Source organism: Etheostoma spectabile, chromosome 12 (genome assembly GCF_008692095.1).
Source record: "Etheostoma spectabile isolate EspeVRDwgs_2016 chromosome 12, UIUC_Espe_1.0, whole genome shotgun sequence".
In the NCBI taxonomy this organism is placed as follows: domain Eukaryota; kingdom Metazoa; phylum Chordata; class Actinopteri; order Perciformes; family Percidae; genus Etheostoma; species Etheostoma spectabile.
This window is the reverse complement of record NC_045744.1, coordinates 12,372,542-12,394,000: the sequence shown is the minus strand read 5'-3', so window position 1 is coordinate 12,394,000 and position 21,459 is coordinate 12,372,542. Positions and strand designations below refer to the sequence as shown.

At 38.4% G+C, this 21,459-nt stretch overlaps 1 protein-coding gene across 2 annotated transcripts; it reads right to left on the bottom strand.

Annotated features, from left to right (window-relative positions):
- Positions 1-1,060: 1,060 nt before the first annotated feature.
- On the bottom strand, positions 1,061-21,459 carry si:ch211-106h4.4 (MAM and LDL-receptor class A domain-containing protein 2). 2 transcript variants are annotated; one of them, XM_032531753.1, is made up of 37 exons: positions 21,344-21,459; positions 20,927-21,046; positions 19,016-19,169; positions 18,835-18,930; positions 18,468-18,558; positions 18,259-18,378; positions 17,804-17,906; positions 17,555-17,705; positions 17,219-17,438; positions 15,975-16,098; positions 15,345-15,474; positions 15,174-15,252; positions 14,833-14,988; positions 14,013-14,138; positions 13,689-13,904; positions 13,487-13,606; positions 12,461-12,622; positions 12,245-12,336; positions 11,533-11,700; positions 11,208-11,405; positions 10,981-11,089; positions 10,036-10,158; positions 9,781-9,880; positions 9,425-9,584; positions 8,500-8,614; positions 8,218-8,361; positions 7,708-7,895; positions 7,202-7,367; positions 6,038-6,256; positions 5,483-5,661; positions 4,918-5,155; positions 4,520-4,679; positions 4,309-4,423; positions 2,528-2,648; positions 1,554-1,650; positions 1,372-1,447; positions 1,061-1,225 (listed from the first exon to the last, which is right to left on the bottom strand). In XM_032531753.1, the coding sequence occupies exons 3-37, from the start codon at positions 19,076-19,078 to the stop codon at positions 1,124-1,126; spliced, it is 4,827 nt and encodes a 1,608-aa protein (XP_032387644.1). In that variant the 5' UTR covers positions 19,079-19,169; positions 20,927-21,046; positions 21,344-21,459; the 3' UTR covers positions 1,061-1,123. The 2 variants fall into 2 exon arrangements, with proteins under 2 accessions (XP_032387644.1, XP_032387646.1); XM_032531755.1 differs by having other exon boundaries at positions 1,566-1,650.

The following is a 21,459-nucleotide window of genomic DNA, read 5'->3' as shown; positions in this document are numbered from 1 at the left end:
GCCTGATACTAAATAACTTGAATTTCCTGTAACCATCAAGCACGTTCTACAAGTTATGGTACCTGACAATGATCACAACCCGATTGGATGTGTCCATAAGTGCCTATCTGATTACTATGTCCTATTCCTAACCTAGTCATGATTGTATCCTCTTTTCGGTTTCTTCCCCTGTTTCTTACAATGTCTACACGGGTTCTCAATGTGTAATTCCCCTGCTCCTCTGTGTGTTTCAGATCTGTGTCTGCGTGTGGGTGCTTGCCTAAAAGAGAAAAATATGAGCGAGAACCATTCGTTAGACCGAGCTAGAGGGAGGTAACTCATTGGCATCAAGACAAAAATGTAGTAGTAGTTGAAGCGTTGTATTAAAAGCGGAACAAATGTGGCATTCATGTGGTGTTGGAATAATAGGAAAAATGACTCCCCAACTGGAAAAATTCACATAAATTTGTAAAGTCGGTGACAATTTTGCAACACGACTTGCCGACTTGGCGTCAAGTACACAGTAACGTGGCGGATGAATATGTTGGGTTTATTGCACTTTGAATTTAGTGCAAACACGTGATTATTGCATATGAATTCCTTGCTCATTCTATGTAACATGTAAAATGGAATTAGGTTGCAACCGTTAGTTGCTGTCTATGTAGAGTGATCAGATCAGTTAGAAAAGTTAACTCTAAAACAATTCAGGTTAAGGAATATTTGAGTAGTTTTGGGATTGTACTGGTGCAGCAACAGTCTGGGACAAAAACACTAATATAAAGCTTTAAACTGGAAATAGCCCCAAATACTTCAAACAAATATCGTTTAAATGCTCTGAGCAAAATACAACACATCTTCTTAGTGTCAATGTTGTTACCACATTATGACTTAAAGCGACATTACGTGACTTTTTTTACCATAAAATACCAGCATCAAAATCATTTTGGTGCTACTCTGACTTGTAATGAGGACAATTGTGAGCAAGCAATGGTAAGCAATAAGAATGTTTATGCAATTAATAATCCAGTTGTCTTTATTAAAACAAAAGAGTCACTGACACGTTCTTATTGAACTGACATTAAATATCTCTAAGAGCACAGGCAAATTGGTGAATGGTTTGTTTCACTGGAGGTATTTATCTGGACTAAGCATCAGATGAAGCCACTGTGGTGTCAGTTACATTTGGCGACGGATTGTACAGCTTGTTGAAGAAGGAAAAGTCAGATTCAGTTCCACGTTGTACACCCTTTGGAGGAAACACACACATTAATATAATATATATATAATATATATATATAATATATATTATATATATATTATTTATTGTATTTATCATTTGCGCTCTATAAAAGGCTGATCAAGATGATTGGTCAATTAATCCTGTTTACTTACATCTATTTTGCAATCAAAGAGGTTAAACGCAGAGTTCACTTCAATTGGGTCGTTATTCATAATTGTTGGCTGATTCCTGAGACACACAAGCAGAAATTTCAGTCGAAAACATAAACCAGCATTTTTTAGTGTTCTTGTATACATTATGTAAATTATTTTTGTATTGATAATCCACTGTGTACATTGTACTATACTTCCTGTTCAGCACAAAGAGGAATATGGAGATGATGACTCCAGTCAGCAGAGTCAGACCAACAGCCAGACCTACAGACAACATGTCTGCAGACAGAGAAACATGATGAAGCACAACATTTGACATCAACTCCTTTCTGACACTTTTCTGTACACCTCCCGCATGCAGTGAGGCTTAGAAATAGCTTACTTTTCAACATTTGCATTAGTAATTAATTGATTAAGTTGTTAAAATATTAATGTTTCTTAAAGCATAGAGGTCATTTTCTATACTTTTCTTACAAAACCCTTGAAAAAAACAAAACAAACAATTCATTTATCCGACTATCAAGTGTTGTCTGTGTAGTCAAAGCCAGATAAAGCCTATTCTTCTGGGCTCCAGAGGAAGACTACTTAAAACAAATAAATGAGCTGCATCCTTGGTGTGTCAATCTAACATAAACTGTCCTGCCGCTGTGAATAACTAGTGCACTAATACATATTAATCCACAGCTGAAAATAATCTATAACAAATGCATTATTCCTCTTTGCCTAATGTTTGCTAAAAACTACGGTGATCGGGAAACTACATGCACTGAGCCTTTTTTTAAAAACATACATACATACATAAAATTATTCATTAATAATAATAATTTTAAAAATTAAAAAAGACAGTGAAGGAAAAAGGGTAAATGCATTTTTTGCTTTGGCCTTTCTATGTTGTTTACAGTGAGACAAAATCAAATAAAACCAGGCTTATCCCATAATGCAGACAAACGTGTTTTGAGAAAATGCTGCTAAAATGGGCAAACCTAGTGATTAAGTGTGTAATGAGGGTAAATGAGGTCTGGGTAATTGGTATTTTATAATATAAATTGTCAAACAATTCACAAGAATAACAAGCAGTAGAACATGATTCTTTCTTTTTCATGATCAAGAATAACTGTCTGCTCAGCTGAAGTAGCTAAAGAGGGTCTCAAGTTACCAATGTTATCATCAGGAGGGTCAATGGGGGGCTCTGAGTAGCAGCCGCCAGGGAGGATGGTGATATCATCAAGAGCAACATCCCCACCTGTATTCATTCCCCTCTGATACACAAACACAAACTGTGACAAAAAAGAGAGTTCAAATTCAGCACAGCAATCCGAAAATTCAGAATACACACATGACATGAATAAACTGCTGTTATTGGTTAACGTAAAATAAAAGTTTCCACGCTATACTATTTTATCTGAAGAGTCCAGAATGTTAAAGCTTAAATTATTTTTTGGAGTGTCATTCTCCTGCACACTATTTTAAGAACAATAGCTTTAACAGACTGTCAGTCAAACTAGCAAATACCAGTGGTAGAAGAAGTATTCAGACTACAAAAATACTTAATAAGTAAAATGCATGCATTAGAAATCCTACTTAGGTAAAAGTACAGAAGTATTATTGGCAAAATGTACTTAAAATATCAAAATAAGTTAGTTTTAACTACTTATAAACTACTATAACTACTATATAAAGTTAGCTAGATACTAAAGTCAAGTGGCACTAAACTCCCTGCTTAATTGTATCACTGATATTAAGATGTGGCTTTCAGACAACTTTCTTAATTTGAATGAAAGTAAAACAGAGTGTATTATTTTTTAGTACCTCAGGCATGCAGAATGGTCCAGCTTTGAGCTTGGGAGCTCTGGCATCTTACACTAGATCAGCTGTCAAAAACTTGGGGGTTACTTTTGACTGCAGCATGGAATTTGATAAGCAGATCAGTAAGGTTGTAAAAATTTGCTTTTTCCAGCTTTCTCTGCTGGCTAAAGTTAAGCTTTTTTTGAGCAGGCACGACCTAGAAAAGGCCATTCATGCTTTTATTAGTTCAAGGTTAGACTACTGTAATGCTCTCTATGTTGGTCGGAATCAGACGTCCACCTCATGCCTCCAACTTGTACAAAATGCTGCTGCTTGCTTTTTAACAAATACATCCAGACGTGCACACATCACTCCCGTTCTCCACACCCTGCATTGGCTCCCGGTGCGTTTAAGAATAGATTTTAAGATTTGATTGTTTGTTTTTAAGGCTTTAAATGGTCTCGCCCCAGAGTATTTGTCCGAAATTTTAACTTTGTGGGAGCACAACCGGTCATTGCGGTCTTCAAATCAGTTGGCTTTAGAAGTCCCAAGGTCCAGGTATAAACGGTGGGGTGATCAGACTTTTGCAGTTGCTGCCCCGAGACTCTGGAACAAGTTACCCCCTGATATTCGCACTGTTACAGATGTTGCGGTCCAAACTCAAAACATATCTGTTCAGTCTTGCTTTTAATACGTACCAGTGGTGTGACAATTTTGTTTTTCCGTTTCTTTGTGACCATTTCTGATTTTACTGTTTTCTATGTTCACTCTTTCTATTGTATGATGCAATTTTACTCAATTTGTTAAGCACTTTGGATACCTGCTGGTTGCTGTAAAGTGCTATATAAATATATTTTGGTTGATTGATTAATTGATTGAGTTAAGCCTAGTGTTTTCCAAGCTAGGGGTCGGGCCCCTACAAAGGGTCACTAGATAAATCTGAGGGTTCAGAAAATGATTCATGGGAGAGGGAAGACGACTCTTTTCTCTAATCTTTTTTTGTGAAATGTTATTATTTAAATGTTATATAACTAAAACCATGTGAGAAGTTTAGAAGTAAAATGTCAAAAACTCAGACATCTAAAATGTAAAAAAAGACTTTAACCAGATACTGTTTTTTTAAGGGAAAGAAAATCAGAAGCTAATTATTACCCAGAATGCTTCTTGATGTTTAACAGACACCCTGGCCTCCTGCCACTTGTCTCCATTGTTTACTGTGTCAATCCACTTCAGAATCCCTTCTTCGTTGCCACCAGTATGCATTTTTCTATGAGACAAGACAGCACAAGTTTAAATTGCAAATGTTATCAGAGTACCGTTCATGCTTAATGTTGCTTCTCATCAGACATTAACAGCTAGTTACCTGTCATTTATGTAAACTCTGAGAGTCCCAACGTGGTTGCCATACATGTGGTACCAGAATATCAGACAGTGGCCTCTAGTGGACGGCTGGAACACATCACTGATCAGGAAGGACATGTCTCCCCACTCGCCCACTGAGCTGTCCACATACAGATAGTAACCTGGTGGAAAAATGGCAAGATCACTCAAAAATAATGACAGAAATTATTTAGTGATATAGTCAACATCACTTCAAACTGATATGTACAGCTGGTATGCTGCACTAATGTACATTTCTCACTTAATTCTTGACTATAAATCCTTTCTCAATTCTGTAATTCTCTATAAATTGACGTTGATCACACTCACATCTACCCTGTTCAAACATAGAACCGCAGAGTTACATGCTCATATTATTACCGTGTGTCGAGTTAGTGGTGTGGTCAACACTGGGTCCAGTGTTGGGGTTTGGGGAGGCTCCTTGGCCACGGAGCCAGTCCCCTTGGTCGACTCTTCCTCCTAGGTTGCTCCAGCTACATATGCTGCTCTCAAAGTCACAATGTCCAAGAGGAGGACACTGTGCATCTGTCAGCTGTACATCATCAAAGGCCATGTCTCCTTCCTGGGTGGGGCCAGCCTTCACACCTTCCACCACAATCTGAAACACAAAGCGTGTAAGGATGGAAACTGCATGTTGTAAATATAAATATGTATATATGTGTTACAGGGGTCATCTTTAGTCTGATTAGACCAAATTTTATTCTCATTTTGAGACAGCCTAGACTTAAAACATCCAAAGGAATGAAGGCATGTTATAGCAAGTTTGTGAGTTATGTTTTGTTTAGATCAATAGCATGTGCCATTGAAGGGTCAGGTCACCCAACATGAGTTACTTGAGTTACCACCCTCTATACCATGTATCTCTTTTCCCAAAAATGACTCTATATTATTCCCAAACTGTTTTGGGCAGATCTTTGTGACTTACCCTGTAAGGCTGAACACGTGGCAGAAGAGACGCCTGAGCTGACCTCCACATCTGGCCCTGGTCTCCTGTCTGAGAGAAAATCAGAGCTTGCTTCCCTTCTTCACTCTGCTGGTAAATATTCAGCATCCCCATTCCTTTGCCATACATGTGGTACCACAGCTGCACACAAGCTCCTTTTCCTGAAGTGCAAGAGGAAGGAAGACGGAAACATCACAGGGAATATCCAGTCTTTTACCCACTGTATACTTTAGACCACTTAAATGTCCAGATATTTGTGTTTTGTTGTAGAGAAAAGCCGTGAATGTAACTTAGTATATTTACTGAAGTACTGTACAAATTTGAAGTACTGTACTTTATTCTAGTAGTAAGATCTCAGAGGAAAATAGTGTACTTTTCCCACTATACTGTACAGTATATACTGTCATATACTATATTTATGGGACAGCTGGAGTTACTTTATACATTTCACACACACACACACACACACACACACACACACACACACACACACACACACACACACACACACACACACAACACACGTGACTGTCTCACCTGCAGGATACAGTGGTGAAGACATTTTAGCTGTCTGCCCTGCGCAGTCGTCAGTAGAGGAGGAAAGGTAGTAGTAATGGCCCATGGGTGTGTTGGTTGTGTGGTCACTGTCTGGCCCAGTGTTGGGTTTGTGGGCGGAGCCCGACTGTCTGACCCAGTCAAAGTCATCGGTTGTCTGCTGCTGCCAGTTACAGCTCCCCTCCTCAAAGTCACAAATATCTACAGGGTAATGTTTTAGAAAGCATTACAAAAAGTATGCATACATTTTCAGAATAACTCAAAGTTTACCACTCAATAAAGCTAAAACTCTGTGTATGGGACTCAATCTAATCGGGGTGTTAAACAACGTCTTTACAGGACGTTACTTACAGTGCGTTAAAAAAAATAAAGATTATTATAAATTATTATTGAAATAACTTGTGATTTAATGTAATTGATAAATGATTGATAATTTCTAATCCTCTGTCTGCATGTTGTTTGTATGATTCCTCCCAGTTTTATTTTAGTAATTATTTTCTTTAAATCTTGCACTACCAGGAACCTTTTCTTATTATCATCAAATCCCCATGAAAAAAATTATGGCAGCAGGACAGTGTCTGTGGGATCGACTCAAAATAAACTACAGTGCCTGTGTTAAGCTTAATAAAGGAACAAGTCACCCGGTGCAACAGTGTGGCTCATTAATTTGTTTTAATAGTTTGGATCTATTCATTGTTGGTGTTGGACCTTTCTTGGGTTTATTGATGATTAGAAAAACATACAATATAACCAGACTTATCTGTTAAATCTAAGTGTATGAAGACATCCCTATTGCTGACAATTTGATCACATAAATATGATGTCAAAAACTAAATAAAAAAGAGATAAGGAGGGAGAGAAGAAACATTTTTTACATTTCTTTCACCGACAGTATGCAAGCCTACTAGAGCAAGTAAAGCGTTACTACTTTACTAGAGCAAGTAAAGTAGGAGGATATGATTGGGTGGATATGATTCACAGGGAAGAAACAGTGGTTCTTGTAAATGTGCAATGACTCTGTCGTTTTCTAGTAATTTTAGTCATTCTTCTACTTGCAAAATAGTTTCTGTACATATTAAGTCTATCGACTGAACTAAGATGTTAAATGTTTTTTTCTGTGCTTTTCTCCAGTTACAGTTTTATTACCAGAGGCAGGACATGGTCCACTGATGAGGGACATGTCGTCAATGGCTATGTCTCCTGCCTGTCCCCCCACTGTAGCCTCCAAAATCACTTGGTGGACTCTCTGCAAGGTCACGTGACTCTGAACCAGCAGCCACTCGTCCCCTTGATTTCCTGATTTTTGCCACACCTACAGGAAAGACGGGAGGCTGATTCACTCGTCACAATGAGGATGTGAGGAGGTTTGTGCAACACTGCAAAACACACAGAAACTCTGCAGCTTGCAGTCATTATACAATGCATTAATGCTATTTTGCAATCAACATTTCACAACTATGTGAAACAATAATAAGAGAGAAAAAAGCCTGTGGGAGCAGTGACAAATATTTCTCAATCCACCTCAAAGCCGTTTTTCTGACACTGTCGTGAAGGGAAGCGTCCAGACTCAAAGAAGCGGCCTTCTCTGACCTCTGTTATCTCCAATACATACAATAAACTAAGAAAATTACGTATTTCATGCATGTTTTTACCAATGTTTTCTTTAAGGGATTAGCTGTTTGTAGAAGTATCCTCAAGGAGCCAGCAGTAGCCCCAAACATGTGGTACCAAAATGTGAAACAGTATCCTTCTTCACCAGCAGGTGGCAGCAGCAAAGACTTCAGTTGGGCCGTATTTCCCTTCACACTTGGTGGAGAACTCTTGATGTAAAGGTATTTCCCTGTTTAACAACATAGACAGTGATTCAAAACGTTTTTGAGAAAGAAATGTCTACTTGATGTGAGGAATTCAGACAAAGAGTAATTTTCATCTTTATGACTTTTCTCTTCTTGTGACACTAAGTTTCCAGTAATGGTCACTTCTGGCCACAGTGACAGTGGCAGTTACAAAAGCTTGCATCAAAGAAAACATTCTCAACACAGGAAATGATGTACACTCGGTACTAAATGTAATTCATAAGTGGACAATACTACTAAATAGTTTTTTGTATAATGGTTTAGAAGACAACTCGTGTAAAGTCTATAGTCTGGAATAAAAGTGACCTTTGCCGGTAGTGTGGTCTCCTGCAGGCCCGGTGTTGGGGGTCTCTGTGGGACCAGACCTGATGAGCCAGTCCAACTCATCTTCAGCCCCCTGAGCCCAAACACACAGACCATCTTCAAAAGAACATCCCCAAGCAGACAGAGCTGAGGAGAGAAACAAGGAAATGAGCCAACTTTTCTTCTCAATGCTCTCTCCTATACGTTGTATGAAGAATGCCACTGCTACTACTAATACTACTGTCCTATATATTCACATGTAATATTGATGGAAACCTTAGTTACCTGGTGGTTGGTATGCTTTTTCACAGTTTAGAAAAGAGATATCATCCACAGCAACAATGTGATCCCCAGCAGTAGTGTCTGTCTGAGTCCCTTTATTCATGCTACTGAACCAAACCTAAGAATAGAAATTATTACATTCATGATTTTAAAGGATTAGTTTCCTCACAGCAAAGAAAACATTGCATTGCACTTTAAACACCCCGCACATATTGGATATTCGGAACATGTAATAGAGTTTTCACCATTTACACACCATCCTCAGCCTCATGCACACCCTACTCTACTGAAACTACTGATATTCACATCCGGTACTCTTTTTTTCTGTGTGTTTCTTAATGAATTGCTTTGTTATGTTCAACAAAATTGTGAGTCTCCCACTCTGCCATGGCCTTATGAGCCAGGCTGTGACAGTAATAAAGCTACAGTCAATTGAATGCAGTCCAATACAATAATCCTGCAGTAAAGTATACCTGCATATTCAATTCATCTTTATTTATTGTATCAAATCATAACAAGAGTTATCTCAACACACTTTACAGATAGAGTCTAGACCACACTATATTTTACAAAGACCCAACAATTCCAGTAATTCCAAGAGCAAGCATTTAGTGCAACAGTGGCAAGGACTGTTTTATATTCAGTCGTTGGTGAAAATGTTCCCAACCTGCCATGACAGTCAAAAATCTCCATAGGCATTGTATTGGATTGAGATGGGGTGATTGTGAAGACCATATCATAATTAGATGTTTCACATAATTTTCATGCTCATCAAACCATGCAGTGAGCCCTCGTGCCCTGTATGCAAGCCTTATCATCCATAATGTTTCTATACTCATTTAATAGTTTGTTTTCTTGTCACTCGTCTGTATGTCCCTTTCATTAGGATCAAAACCTAACCGTTCTCAATGGATTCACAACCCTGCACCTTATAAGGCTGCTGGTGTAGACCTAGAGGCAGATGCTCTGGGGTCCAATGGGAGACAGTGTTGTGACTGCGTGACCACAGGATTGCTTCACCGCCCTCAGCTTGCTGCATAAGCACTCTGAGTGACCCAGCACTCTCTGCACTGATGTGGAAGTGAAACCTGCGTTCAAGAAGGAAGGAAGAAGGGGAGAGTGTTGGATTGGGAAGAGAGTTGCATGGTAAAAAGACTAGGGCGGTGGAGAACATTGAGCAATTCATATTTGAAATATCCAACTATGTATTAAATCAAATATTTTACAGGCCTAAGGGGTGATATTAAGAGAAATGTGGCCATCAATGCTGTGGTTATCACTTACACAATCTGGCAGTAGGGAGATGTAGAGGGGAGTGGGGGACTCTGAAGTCTGGCTTCAATCTGTGTGGACCCCTGACTGAATTTCACTCTCATAAAATAGCCTAAGAACGAGGGAAAACAACCTGAATCAACAAAATTGACTCTTAAACATGCCTAGTGTAGTTTCTCATCTAACATGTTATCTCTAATATCCTTGTCTTGTGGGATCATTAGAATCAATAAACTATTCAGTCAATCTATAAGCCACTAGAATCACCTGTGTCTGTAGTGTGGTCAGTTGGCGGCTCAGTGTTGTTACTGGCTTTCTGTCTCTGCCACCTACTCTGTCCATCACTGGTGTCAGTCCATTGGCACTGGTTACTCTCAAATGTACACCGGCCTGAAAGTTTAAGGCAAGGCGTGAGTAAAACTGTTGGGAAAAGAGGGAGGTAAATATTGGTTCATGAATCACATGTTTTTGAAAAAATGTATCTGTTTTTGTGACATTTTGTGCAACAGAGAAAATAATATATGTATGAACTTTAAATAAATCTTGGTCCTATAATGTACCACATACAAGTTATTGTTTTAATGAAATTAAAAAGTGTTGTTAGATTGTGGTGAGCAAAAATGTATGTAATAAAACCACACTTTTTGACTTTCCTAATCACTTTCTCATTATGCATTATATCTGTATACTTAGTACCTCTGCCAAGGAGGTTATGTTTTCGGCTCGGTTTATTTATTTGTCAGCAGGATTACAGAACAACTTCATGCCAGATCTTTCTGAAACTTTATGGAAGGGCGTAGCATGGGCCAAGGAAGAACCCATAAAATCTTTGAGAGAATCCGAATCAAAGGGCGAGTACTCTTGTTATATTGCGAGGGGCTGCATTTATGTGGCTTCTGAATAATTGGAAAAAATTGTTCCCCAACTGGGAAAATTCACACTCCATTAACACTGTGAAATAGGGCATGCCTTGGCAGAGGTCTGAGCTCCCTGAATATCCTTTTAGTTTTGTGTACATTCAATTTGACTCATATGCTCAATGTCTCTCTTTCTACCCAAGAGTAGAATAAAAGAATGAGGCACCGTTACCACCCTACTTTACTATCTAGTAGCCTGCTAATGATTCCACCTGAGGAAAAATATAATTGTTATTGTAAGACATTGTTTGCTGACAAAATGATAAAAAGTCAGTCAAAGCAACAAGCAGCTCACCACAGCCATCCTCGTCCTCCCCCTGTGGGCAATTTGGATGATAATCACACTGTAAAGTAGCCAGAATACACACGTTTCCAGCTGACCGCCAACAGAAAAACTCATTATCCTGCAACACCAAAGAAAGATAACATTACTTGATTATTTTAAAGAGGTTTTTTTTTATTACTTTATGTTTTACAGTATTTGTTTTTGCAGGCATGAGCTTATTTTGTCAAGTAGTTTACCTGACAGGGGTGGGTTGGTGCAGTTGAGCTTGAGGCTGGAGAAGTGGATGTGTTAGAGGATGTAGGTGGGGCAGAGGTGGTTGATGTGTTAGGCAGTTTGGTGTTCTCAGGGTCAAATACACACTCCTTGGAGAAAGAGATGTCGTCCAGTGCAACCAGCCATCTCTGACCATCACCTTGCTCATATCTGAAGACAATCTGAGAAGGAGGCAATCTTACAAAACTACATTCTGACCTTGTTGCTACTTTTTTTATATCTGTTTTTATCAGTGATAAAACACATCAATCTGAGAACATTTAATTAACTGTCTGTGTCCTCGCTGACCTGGCTATTGTGTGAGGAGGAGAAGGCAAACTCTGCTCTCTGCCAGCTGTAGCTCTGGGAGTTTTCCCTGAGCCACAACACATTGTCGTCACTACCAGACTGTAGCGTCCTGGACTGGGCTGTCAGTCTGGCTGTAGCATCATCCAGGCTGAAGAAGAAAAACCTCACCTTCATGGACAGAGTCATCACAGTGAATAGATGTACAGAGAAGATGGTCTTGACATACTTTCAAAACAGTAATTAATCAATTGATTTTATCTAAATAAGATCAACAGTCTTATGAAATGTGATCAAACCTGTACTGTTAATCAGACACACACGCACGCACACACACAGTTACGGTAACAAGTTTTTATTTGTGCTGTGCCAGATAAGTAAGACAAATATAAGACAAAAAATATAGATATTAAGATATATCTATGGCCAAGTACCTGTAAAACGTATGACATTCCCAACATCTTTAGCTGTACTTTGTGTTGAGTGCCTATCAGCAAATATTTAGCATTCCAACATACTAAACTGAGATGGTAAACATGGTAAACATTACACCTGCTATATATAATAATTAGCATTTAAAATTCTAAGACAGGCTGTTACTACATTGATTACTCAATCTATACACATTGTTGTCACCCTGTCAGGATGCCACCCATGTTACTGTAACTTGCACACATTTAGTCATCTCTTTCATAAGACTTTAAAATGTACTCACAGTGCAGTGGGAGCTGGGTAGTAAAGTTTTGGAAAGAATCTCTGACGACTGACCATTCGCAGTTAGGTGAGTCCCAGGGCTGACATAGTGACCTGTATATGTATTAAAATAATTAATAATTATTAATAATTAAATAATATTAATCATGTAGTGAGTTATCAGAGTCAAGACTCCTGAGGATTATCTCAATGCCAAGAAGTTTAGGGAGTGTAATACCTGCAGCAGAGTTTAGGGTGTGATCCCTGGGAGGCCCATGTTCGGGCCAGGCTTCCTGTCCTTTGTGATGCATCCACCCAGCTCCAGGTGTGTCCACATCACTTTGCTCCCAGAAACACAGGCCTTGTTCAAAGCTGCAGCGCTCCACAACACCTTGTTGCTCTACATTTTTATTATTATCAGGTAAAAGGGAGTAAGAGGTAGACAAAGTTATGAACTGCTACTCTTGGGCGTCGGGTATCTCAGTTGGTAGAGCAGGCACCCATATATAGAGGTTTACTCCTCAATGCAGCGGCTGCAGGTTTGACTCCGACCTGTGGCCCTTTGCTAAATGTCATTCCCCCTCTCTCTCCCCTTTCATATCTTCAGCTGTCCTTTATAGATAAAAGCCTAAAAATGCTGCCCAAAAATAAAAAAACATAAACTTCTACTCAAGAACATCAACCTGTGTACGTGAAGGGCTGCAACCAATGGATTAATTGATTACTTACTAAACATCAGAAAACAGTATATCGCAATTTCCTAGAGCCCAAGGTGACGTCTTAAAATGTCTTGTCATGTCCAACCAACAGTCAAAAACCTAAAGATATTCAAGTTACTCTAATTTAAGACTCCCGCTTGACTTGGAACGAGTAGATATGTTATTTTTGCCTTCCTTTTTCCTTAAATGATTATAAAAACAGCTTCCAATGGATTTTCTGATGGTTTATTTGACTAATTAATGCAGCTGATAATGCAGCTAATTAATGATTGTGTCATAGTTTAAAAAAACACCAAACAAACTTGCACATGAAGTAAATTTACATACCATTATATTTTACTGAAATCAGAAAAGATGTTTTTAAAGTTTTTATGATTAATGCTTACAAATTTAAATATTAATTTCTCTTGAAATTATGAAACAATGTTCAGATCCAGGGGAAGTACAGAGGGAGTGCCTGTATGACTTTATGTATGTGAATTTACACTACCAGTGCATTCAGTATTTTGAACATATTTATCCATTCAACATTTGTGAAATCTCACCACAGTTGTTCTCATCAGACCAGTCCGCACAGTCATCGCTGAAGTCACACACTTGGTTGTGCTCCACACACACACTGTTGTTGCACATGAACATATTCTCTGGACACACAGGCTGGGGCTCTGACAAGGAAACCAAAAAATATTTCATGAATGTCAGCTTGAAAAAAAAAGGCCAGCTGTGCATGTAGAGCAGGTAGCCTACCAGGCAGGGTGCAGTTGGCAAAATCTATGTCATCAACAGCAATGTGTCCAGGCCTGTTAAAGGTCCTGGAGGCTTCAAACAGGATGGTGAAGTCCTGAGGTATTCGACCAACCGTTACCTCACCGTGATGCCACACATCTCCATGGTTACCAGTTAGCCACCACAGTGAGGTGGTTCTGGAGCCCTCCTTTAGCAGCACGTTCAGCTCCTCTATGTCTGTAACAATGTACAGAGTTAAAGATTGCATGCAGACTCACATTTGAAGAAAGCAAGAACATGTGATTTTAAAGACTGCACAAATACACTTGAATATGCAAAACATACCCTCTCCATACGTGTTGTAGTAAAAGTGCAGTGTGCAGGTGGCGCTGGCCTGTTTCATGGTGGGACTCTGCACGGCAGCAGGGCTCATTTCCTCTCCTCGGTGTGGCATTACCGTAATGTACCAACCTGGAATAAACAGATTGGAAAACAACGCATTGGCCTTTATTATTTCTATACACAGTCAGCTCTGTTAAACCATGGCAGTATAAATTATGAACCAATAGTAGATCTACCAAACTGACATGGGCAGAAATGTGAGGGCAAGAGGTTTTAGCATGATGGTAAAGAGAATTGCTTGAGTGAATGGAGGATTTTCTTTCACAGTTTTGCAGCTTAAACATAACACACCTCCTTAATTTTCAGTTTAAATTGAACTTAGTATGGAATGCAGGCAGTGATTAAATGTTTTATTCTGTTTCTTCTTGCTGTGTTCTTGTGGACCTCTTGACAGGGAGGCAGCATGATTCGTGCCTGTTTCAGAAGTTTATATTGGGTGGTGCTAAATCCAAATTATGCATTATATTTTTAGGTGTGATGGCAATTGACCTAACAACATAATTCAGTAAAACATTTTCATGTTTAGCATTAGCATTAAAATCCATGCCAGAACAAAACAAGGATGTAGAAACTGCGGCTTCCCACAGCCAACATTGTTACCACACATATTGTAAAAGGGGAAACTATTCAGCTTCTTTTACCCATGACACAGTTGTTGTAAAGTGTTGAAAAGGTGTGTGTGTGGTCTCAAGACTAGAGAAAGGCCATGGATTTAAATTTATTGAGTCTGAGATAGCCAGTTTGGGTTAGTGTGTGGCCTTACCCAGTTCAGTGCCCTCCGTGTGATCCACAGAGGGTCCAGTGTTCCCAGTAGCATTCCTTCCTCTCATCCACTCACACTGACCAACGCTGATGTCCTCCCAGCCACATGTGCCATTTTCAAATGAACAACCCACAAATCCCAAACTTGTTTCATTTACTATCAGAAAAAGAAAATATTTCACTCATTTTTTATTAAATATCTTCAAACGCATTTGAGGAACAAACTACAGAAATAAAAAATGGATCCATCCATCCATCCATCCATCATCCATTTATCCATCCATCCATCTGTCCATCCATCCATCTGTCCATCCATCTGTCCATGCATCCATCCATCCGTACCTTGACAAAGGCCTGGTGTAACACTAATGTCATCAATGGCAATAAATCCTCTGTTGTTAGTCTCTGCTTCGATCAGCAGCTGAGGATTAGTGAAAATCATTGATAAAAAAATCTGTTCTTTCTCTTATTATTATTATTATTATTTCTGCCATTAAATCTATTTTGGATTACCTGGAAAGGTTTGCGCTTCTCTACAGACTTAGAGAACCTGGTCCATACGCGTCCACTGCTGTTACTGTTGAACATCAGCTCCTCCTCCGATGGCCCTGAACGCATGAGCACCTTTAACGTCCCCGAGTCACTGACAAACAGACACAGACACATCATGTTTTTGTGGGATATTTGTAAACAGCTTCAGTAAAGCTAGTTTTTTCAAAAAAGTAAAAAAAAAAAAATTAATATTTTAGCATCTTGGTAAACTTCTTTGAAGTTCTATCAGTTTAATAAAGGGACATCCTGGGAATAATAATTAAATATTACAACTACAACTAAAAAATACAAATAAAAACAACTATTCCTTGTTTTACTTGGGCTTTTATTTTATATATTCTACATGGATCATATTTTCAGGTTGTTGATGGCTTGAAACTTTTTGTTTTGTTTAAAATTGACATTAGGTCTTTTTCATACAACTCGCAAAGATCTATAAACAGTGAACTCTGCCACAGATTATTTTGCCACAGATTAGTGACCAAGTGGGGGCAGGTGATTCATGTCTGAGGAAGTTAGTAAGGAAACTAAACAGGGTAAAGTGCATCTTCTGCATTGTCACATACTGATTGGTGTGAAAAGGGTGCTGACCTGCTGTCCATATGGTACCACAAGGTAAGACAGGAGGTGGTGTCTCTCAGTTGGATCCATTCTGACAAAACCTGTGCTACACTGCTGCGGTTTTGGTGCAGTGATGAGCTCACCAAGAACCAACCTGAATGCAAAAATAAGACTATTAAATAAAATAATAGTGAAAAAATAGATATTTTGGAAACCTCTGCAATACTTGATAAAAAGCTATTCATAACTCATAAGAGGTAAAATCAGGAGGTTTAAGATGCTTTTGTATATCAGACGTAAGGAATTTTTTTTTTGTGAGACAGGGAGGAGGTAAAGTCAGCAACAGGACATAAGTCACAGACAAAAAGGGAAGTTAATAAAATACTGACTGTGTCAGATAAACAGCAGCTAAAGTGGCGCATATTAATACATTTATAGATTAGCAACTTCGGTGGTTGTTGAGCTAAATAGGCGTGTAACTTTTATTCAATTATTTGTTGAGGCTTATTACTTTTTCAAACGTTTCCACCAGAATTCAGATCATTACCAACATTCACTACATTTACTCCTGAGATTTTGGTGGCTACGATAAAAGACCTTTTTGTTTATTTGTTTGTCTTGAAAGATGTTTTTACTGGGGCTTAGTACATACATACATACATACATATACAGTACATATCTATATATATATTTTATATATACAAACAAAGTCTTAGGCTGTGCAAGTCTTAGGCAGGTGTGAAAAAAATGCTTTAAACTAAGAATGCTTTCAAAAATATAAATAATGATAGTTTATTTTTATCAATTTACAAACTGCAAAGTGAGCGAACAAAAGAAAAATGGCTTTTGGTATGGCTTTTTGGCCACAACTCTTCCATGAAGACCACTTCTGGCCAGACTTCTCCGGACAGTAGATGAGTGTACCTGGATCCCACTGGTTTCTGCCAGTTCTGAGCTGATGTCACTTCTGGACATCTTCCGATTTTGAAGGGATATTAGCTTGATGTGTTTTTCATCTGCTACACTATGTTTCCTTGGCCTACCACTGCATCCTCAAAGTTTGCCTATAAGAATTGATGCTGGTCTGAAGGCAAAGGGTAGTAACACCAAAATATTGATGTGATTTACATTTTTCTTTTGTTCGTTCACTTTGCATTTGTAAATTATTATTATTATTATATACTGGGATTAAGCTCCCCTATTAGTGAGATCTCTGGGTGAAGTTGGAATTTCTATGTTTATCTTATTATATTGAGGTATATCAAAAGCTGTACCCTCTGGGGTCTGAGTGGTGTGGTCTGTCGGTGGACCCTGGAAGCCTCCACGGCTCAACACCCAGTCATGTCCATCTTCTTTGGGGATGTTGACCCAGGTGCACTGCCCGGACTCAAAGTCACAGCTGCCTGGAGGACTGCAAGCCCCATCCCTTACAGAAATATCATCTAACCTCACTGTAGAGTTGGTGCCTGGCACATGGAAGGCCTTAAACACAACCTGGAGAAAGACATAAACTGTTTTAAGAAGCAGGCTTACTGGAATGACTAAAATATGTAATCTAGTTTGATTGGCAGAGAGTGCGAGGGATGGGATTGTTGTAAACAACGGCTTACGTGGTAGTTTGCCGGGGAGGACACAGTGACCTCAGACACCTCCCAGCCTGAGGAGGGCGCTCCAGATCGTTGCCAAAGTGTCTTACTCAGCTCTCCGCTACGCAGCCCATGCACGGCAAGGCTGTTAGAAGACCCAGTAGGTATCCAGTACCTGAACAAAGTAGTAGTAGTAGTAGATACACAAACATTAAACATTGTCTGCGTCAGACAACAATGTATAAATGGGTGTGATGGCAGCACTTCACTTACCAGAAGCGCACACATATCTCTGTGGCCGAGGTGAATTCAGGTGTGAGCAGCTGAGCTTCTTCAGTTTGTGTAGAGTTAGATATCATTACAGTCATGTAAAAGCCTACAACAAAGAGAAAAACAAAGTACTAGGAACATGTGTCAAATGTGCTAGTCTATATCCTTGACGTTCCACTTCTGGGATTGCTAAAGTGCCGCAGGAAATTTTGGCGGATGCATATATTTTTGCTGATATCCATTTCCTTCTGCTTTCTTTTTTGTTGGAATTTTAAACTCTGTTGGATTTGTGAGGACTATGGTTAACTGCTTCTCAGATCTCTGCATTGTAAATTGAGACAGCAAGATAGACTATGATAGTCTGATTCCCTGGATGGGAACAACTGCTCAAATACATAAGCATAACATAAACACACATTCACATAATCTCAGCATGAAGATAACAGTTTTCTACTCACCATTTTCCGTTCCATAAGTGTGATCCACCTGGTATGTTGTGCCTCTTTTGCGACCCCAGTGACCCTTATGATCGAGAGCATTCTCAAAGCTGCACCAGCTGGAATCAAACCCACACTCATCTAAAATGGTGTTAAAATGGGGACATTTCTAATAATGTCTGTATGTTTAGTCTTCCTGTGAAAATTAATGGTGGTCTGTGTTTACATACTCTGATTACTGCAGGCCCCCTCCTTCACTGTTATGTCATCAATGGCAATAAATCCTTTACTGTTGGTGTTTCTATGGCCAGTGAACATGACCTGTGGACATAAAGAATTTAATATAAGAAAGACAAGGTGTGTTTTGTTCATTAAATGGAAATGTATTCTATTTTAATGAAACACTCAGGGTCCTAATAAATTAAATGAAAAACAATTAAATGCAGTATTTTGTGTATATCAATAGAAAAGACATTGTGTGTTGACGTAACAAGAAATTGAAGAAGATATGTTTAAGATATTTTAAAACACACTTCTGCCATTACATTGTTTGTACACAAGGGAAAACAGTAAATATGGGGTTGGGTTTAATTTTACCTGTGTTGTGTTGGTCATGTTGATGGATACTTGTGCGTTAATCCACTCTGGATTCTGGGTCCCTTGGCGAGTCCAGACTAACAGCTCAGATGAATTCTAGAACAAAGCAAGTCATTACAGCTCAAAAGTACTGACACTTGTAATATAAGTAGTTTGAAGCAGTACTAACTAGAGTACATACTGTTTTAACCATCAGGTCAAGGGTGGACACTGAAGGCCCGAGCATGAAGTACCAGAATCCCATACAGATATGTGATGAAAGATTGATAACAGGAACCGAGATGGCTGCTCTCTCCCCATCCTTGATCCAGATCCATTTAACAGTAAATAGAAGCCTTGGTGGACAAACAAAACTCAGAGAGGGCTGCCAGACTGTGAAGCAAAACACTGAAGACAGCATAGCATAGTTCAGAGCACCTTCTTTGACAACGCAGTGCAGCAATTTAACTCTTAGGATATTTATTTAAACACATGCAGACATCTAGCAATAAGTGATAATGTACAGAGCTGCAACTAACTCGGATATCATTTTGTAGGGGTGGGGAAAAATAACCGATTCTTAGATGCTCGCAATTCTCTATAGAACGATTCAATGGTTGATTCTGAGAAGTTAATAATCAATTATTTAAAAAATAAAATCTATTATTATTATTATTATTTTTTTTTTTTTAAATGTGTTGATTTTTATTTAAAAGTTACTGTCTCCAGACATAGCACTGCAGAAAAAAAACAAAAATGGCCTAAAGGAAAAAAAGTTTTGTATATATATATATATATATATATATATATATATATATATACACACACATGATCTAAAGAGACATACATAAAATAATTAGTGAAAACACACATAGGCTGTTCATATACTTTATCATAGTACATCTGACCACCTCATGTTTCATGTCCTAAGAAGCCGATTCTCCACCTTTAAACATGATGAGCCTCCGACATGGAAGATCACTGAGAGAGAAGGTGACTTTCACAAGCATGTTTAGGGCTGAAGCATGGAATGATTACAAATTAAAAACCCCAGAAGACAAAACATTTCATTAAAACTTGTATATGAAAAACTGTATATGTCAAATCTAACAAACTCAGATTTATATGTCTTTGTTTTTTTAAATTACGCATGGAAATGTATATAAAAAAATTGTTGCATCGATAATTGGTTTAGAATCAAATCGTTGGCCTCTGAATCGGAATCGAATTGAAACGTGAGGTGCCAAGAGATTCCCACCGCAATTATTTTGCTTATAATTAGTGCTGTCAAACAATTAAAATATTAAATAACGATTAATTGCATTAATGTCATAGTTAACTCGCAATTAATCACACATTTTTATCTATTCTATATGTTCCTTGATTTCTTTTTGTCCCATTATTCTTATCATTTTAATGGTCTTATCAATATGGAAAAGTGTATCGGCTTGCTTTGTGCAAAAAGTTTTTTTTATTGAAAACAAAACAAAAGTGTTCAATTTCACACTCAACATTCTCACTTGGAGCAAATAATCTCACACAATGTCACACGCTTGGCCATGAAGTGGTATTTCAGACTGGACGTGCTGCGATGATAGCTCAGTTCACGACAAAACACACAGATCACTTTGGTCTTGTGAATGGAACCATTTGGCAACTTTTAAAAACTTTCCATCCAGAATCTTATTGGAATCCATTTGGCCATCCACTCAAAACGTAACGTTACTACTCTGTGTGCGGCGTGCCTGTTATTTTTTTCCGTTCTAGCTAGATCAGGTGTGGTGTTGTTTTTTTTCTTTCTTTTTTCTTTTCTAACGTAACTAGTTGTTTCAACAGCATGCAAAAAAAACTACTACGGTTACTAGACCAAAAAGAACGTTAATCTTGCATTGAAAAATATTGCGATTGTTGAAATGGGTTTGCGTTAACGCCATTAACAACACGTTTTACTGACAGCACTAATTATAATATTAAACATTTTAGTCCACAGATTTTCTCAGAACCAAAGGTAATGTCTTGAAATTGCTTGTATTTCTGTCAAACTGTCATTTACTTCCAGTGTTAATCAAATACTTCTAGTGTCGGTACTTAAGTTATTGTCAATAGTCAATACCTTGGTTATTTCCAACAGTATGATCATACTGAGGTCCATCCCATGGCTGGTCCACTTGAAGCCCACTACTGAGAGTCCAGTTCAAATCACCACTGACATCCTGGACCCAACTGCATAGACCTGTTTTACAAGATAAAATTTTAAATATTAAAATACTTCATTTGTAACACAGGCAATACCATTTTTGCAAATATCCAAATGGCCTTAAGTAAACTCAAATATTCCCAGAACAATGGAGATATACAGTTCACATTAACAGCTACTGTATTAAATAATTTAGTAGTAGTCTACTGTAGCTAAAGAAAATCTTATAACTTCCTTTTGGTATTCAGTTATTGAGTCAATCAAATGTTGACCTTGATACTTTATGATAGACGATATGAGACAATTCACAGTCTCCTCTGTTTGATGAGTCACCTTGCTCAAAAGTGCAATCTATGGCGGAGGCAGGAGCACTGGTGGTTGTGGTGGCAGGGTTCAGAGTGGTAGTTGGGATAATGTCATCACAAAACCTGCCCCTGATTATGTGGATG

Bases quoted from the DNA above. Each gene is read 5' to 3' on its own strand.
- si:ch211-106h4.4 (XM_032531753.1), bottom strand. From the start codon at position 19,078: ATGGGATTCTGGTACTTCATGCTCGGGCCTTCAGTGTCCACCCTTGAC. The intron at 13,905-14,012 runs GTATGTTTTGCA...ACATTGTTACAG, and splicing joins CTACAACACGTATGGAGAGG to ACATAGAGGAGCTGAACGTG. The intron at 12,337-12,460 runs GTATTACACTCC...ATACATATACAG, and splicing joins CACCCTAAACTCTGCTGCAG to GTCACTATGTCAGCCCTGGG.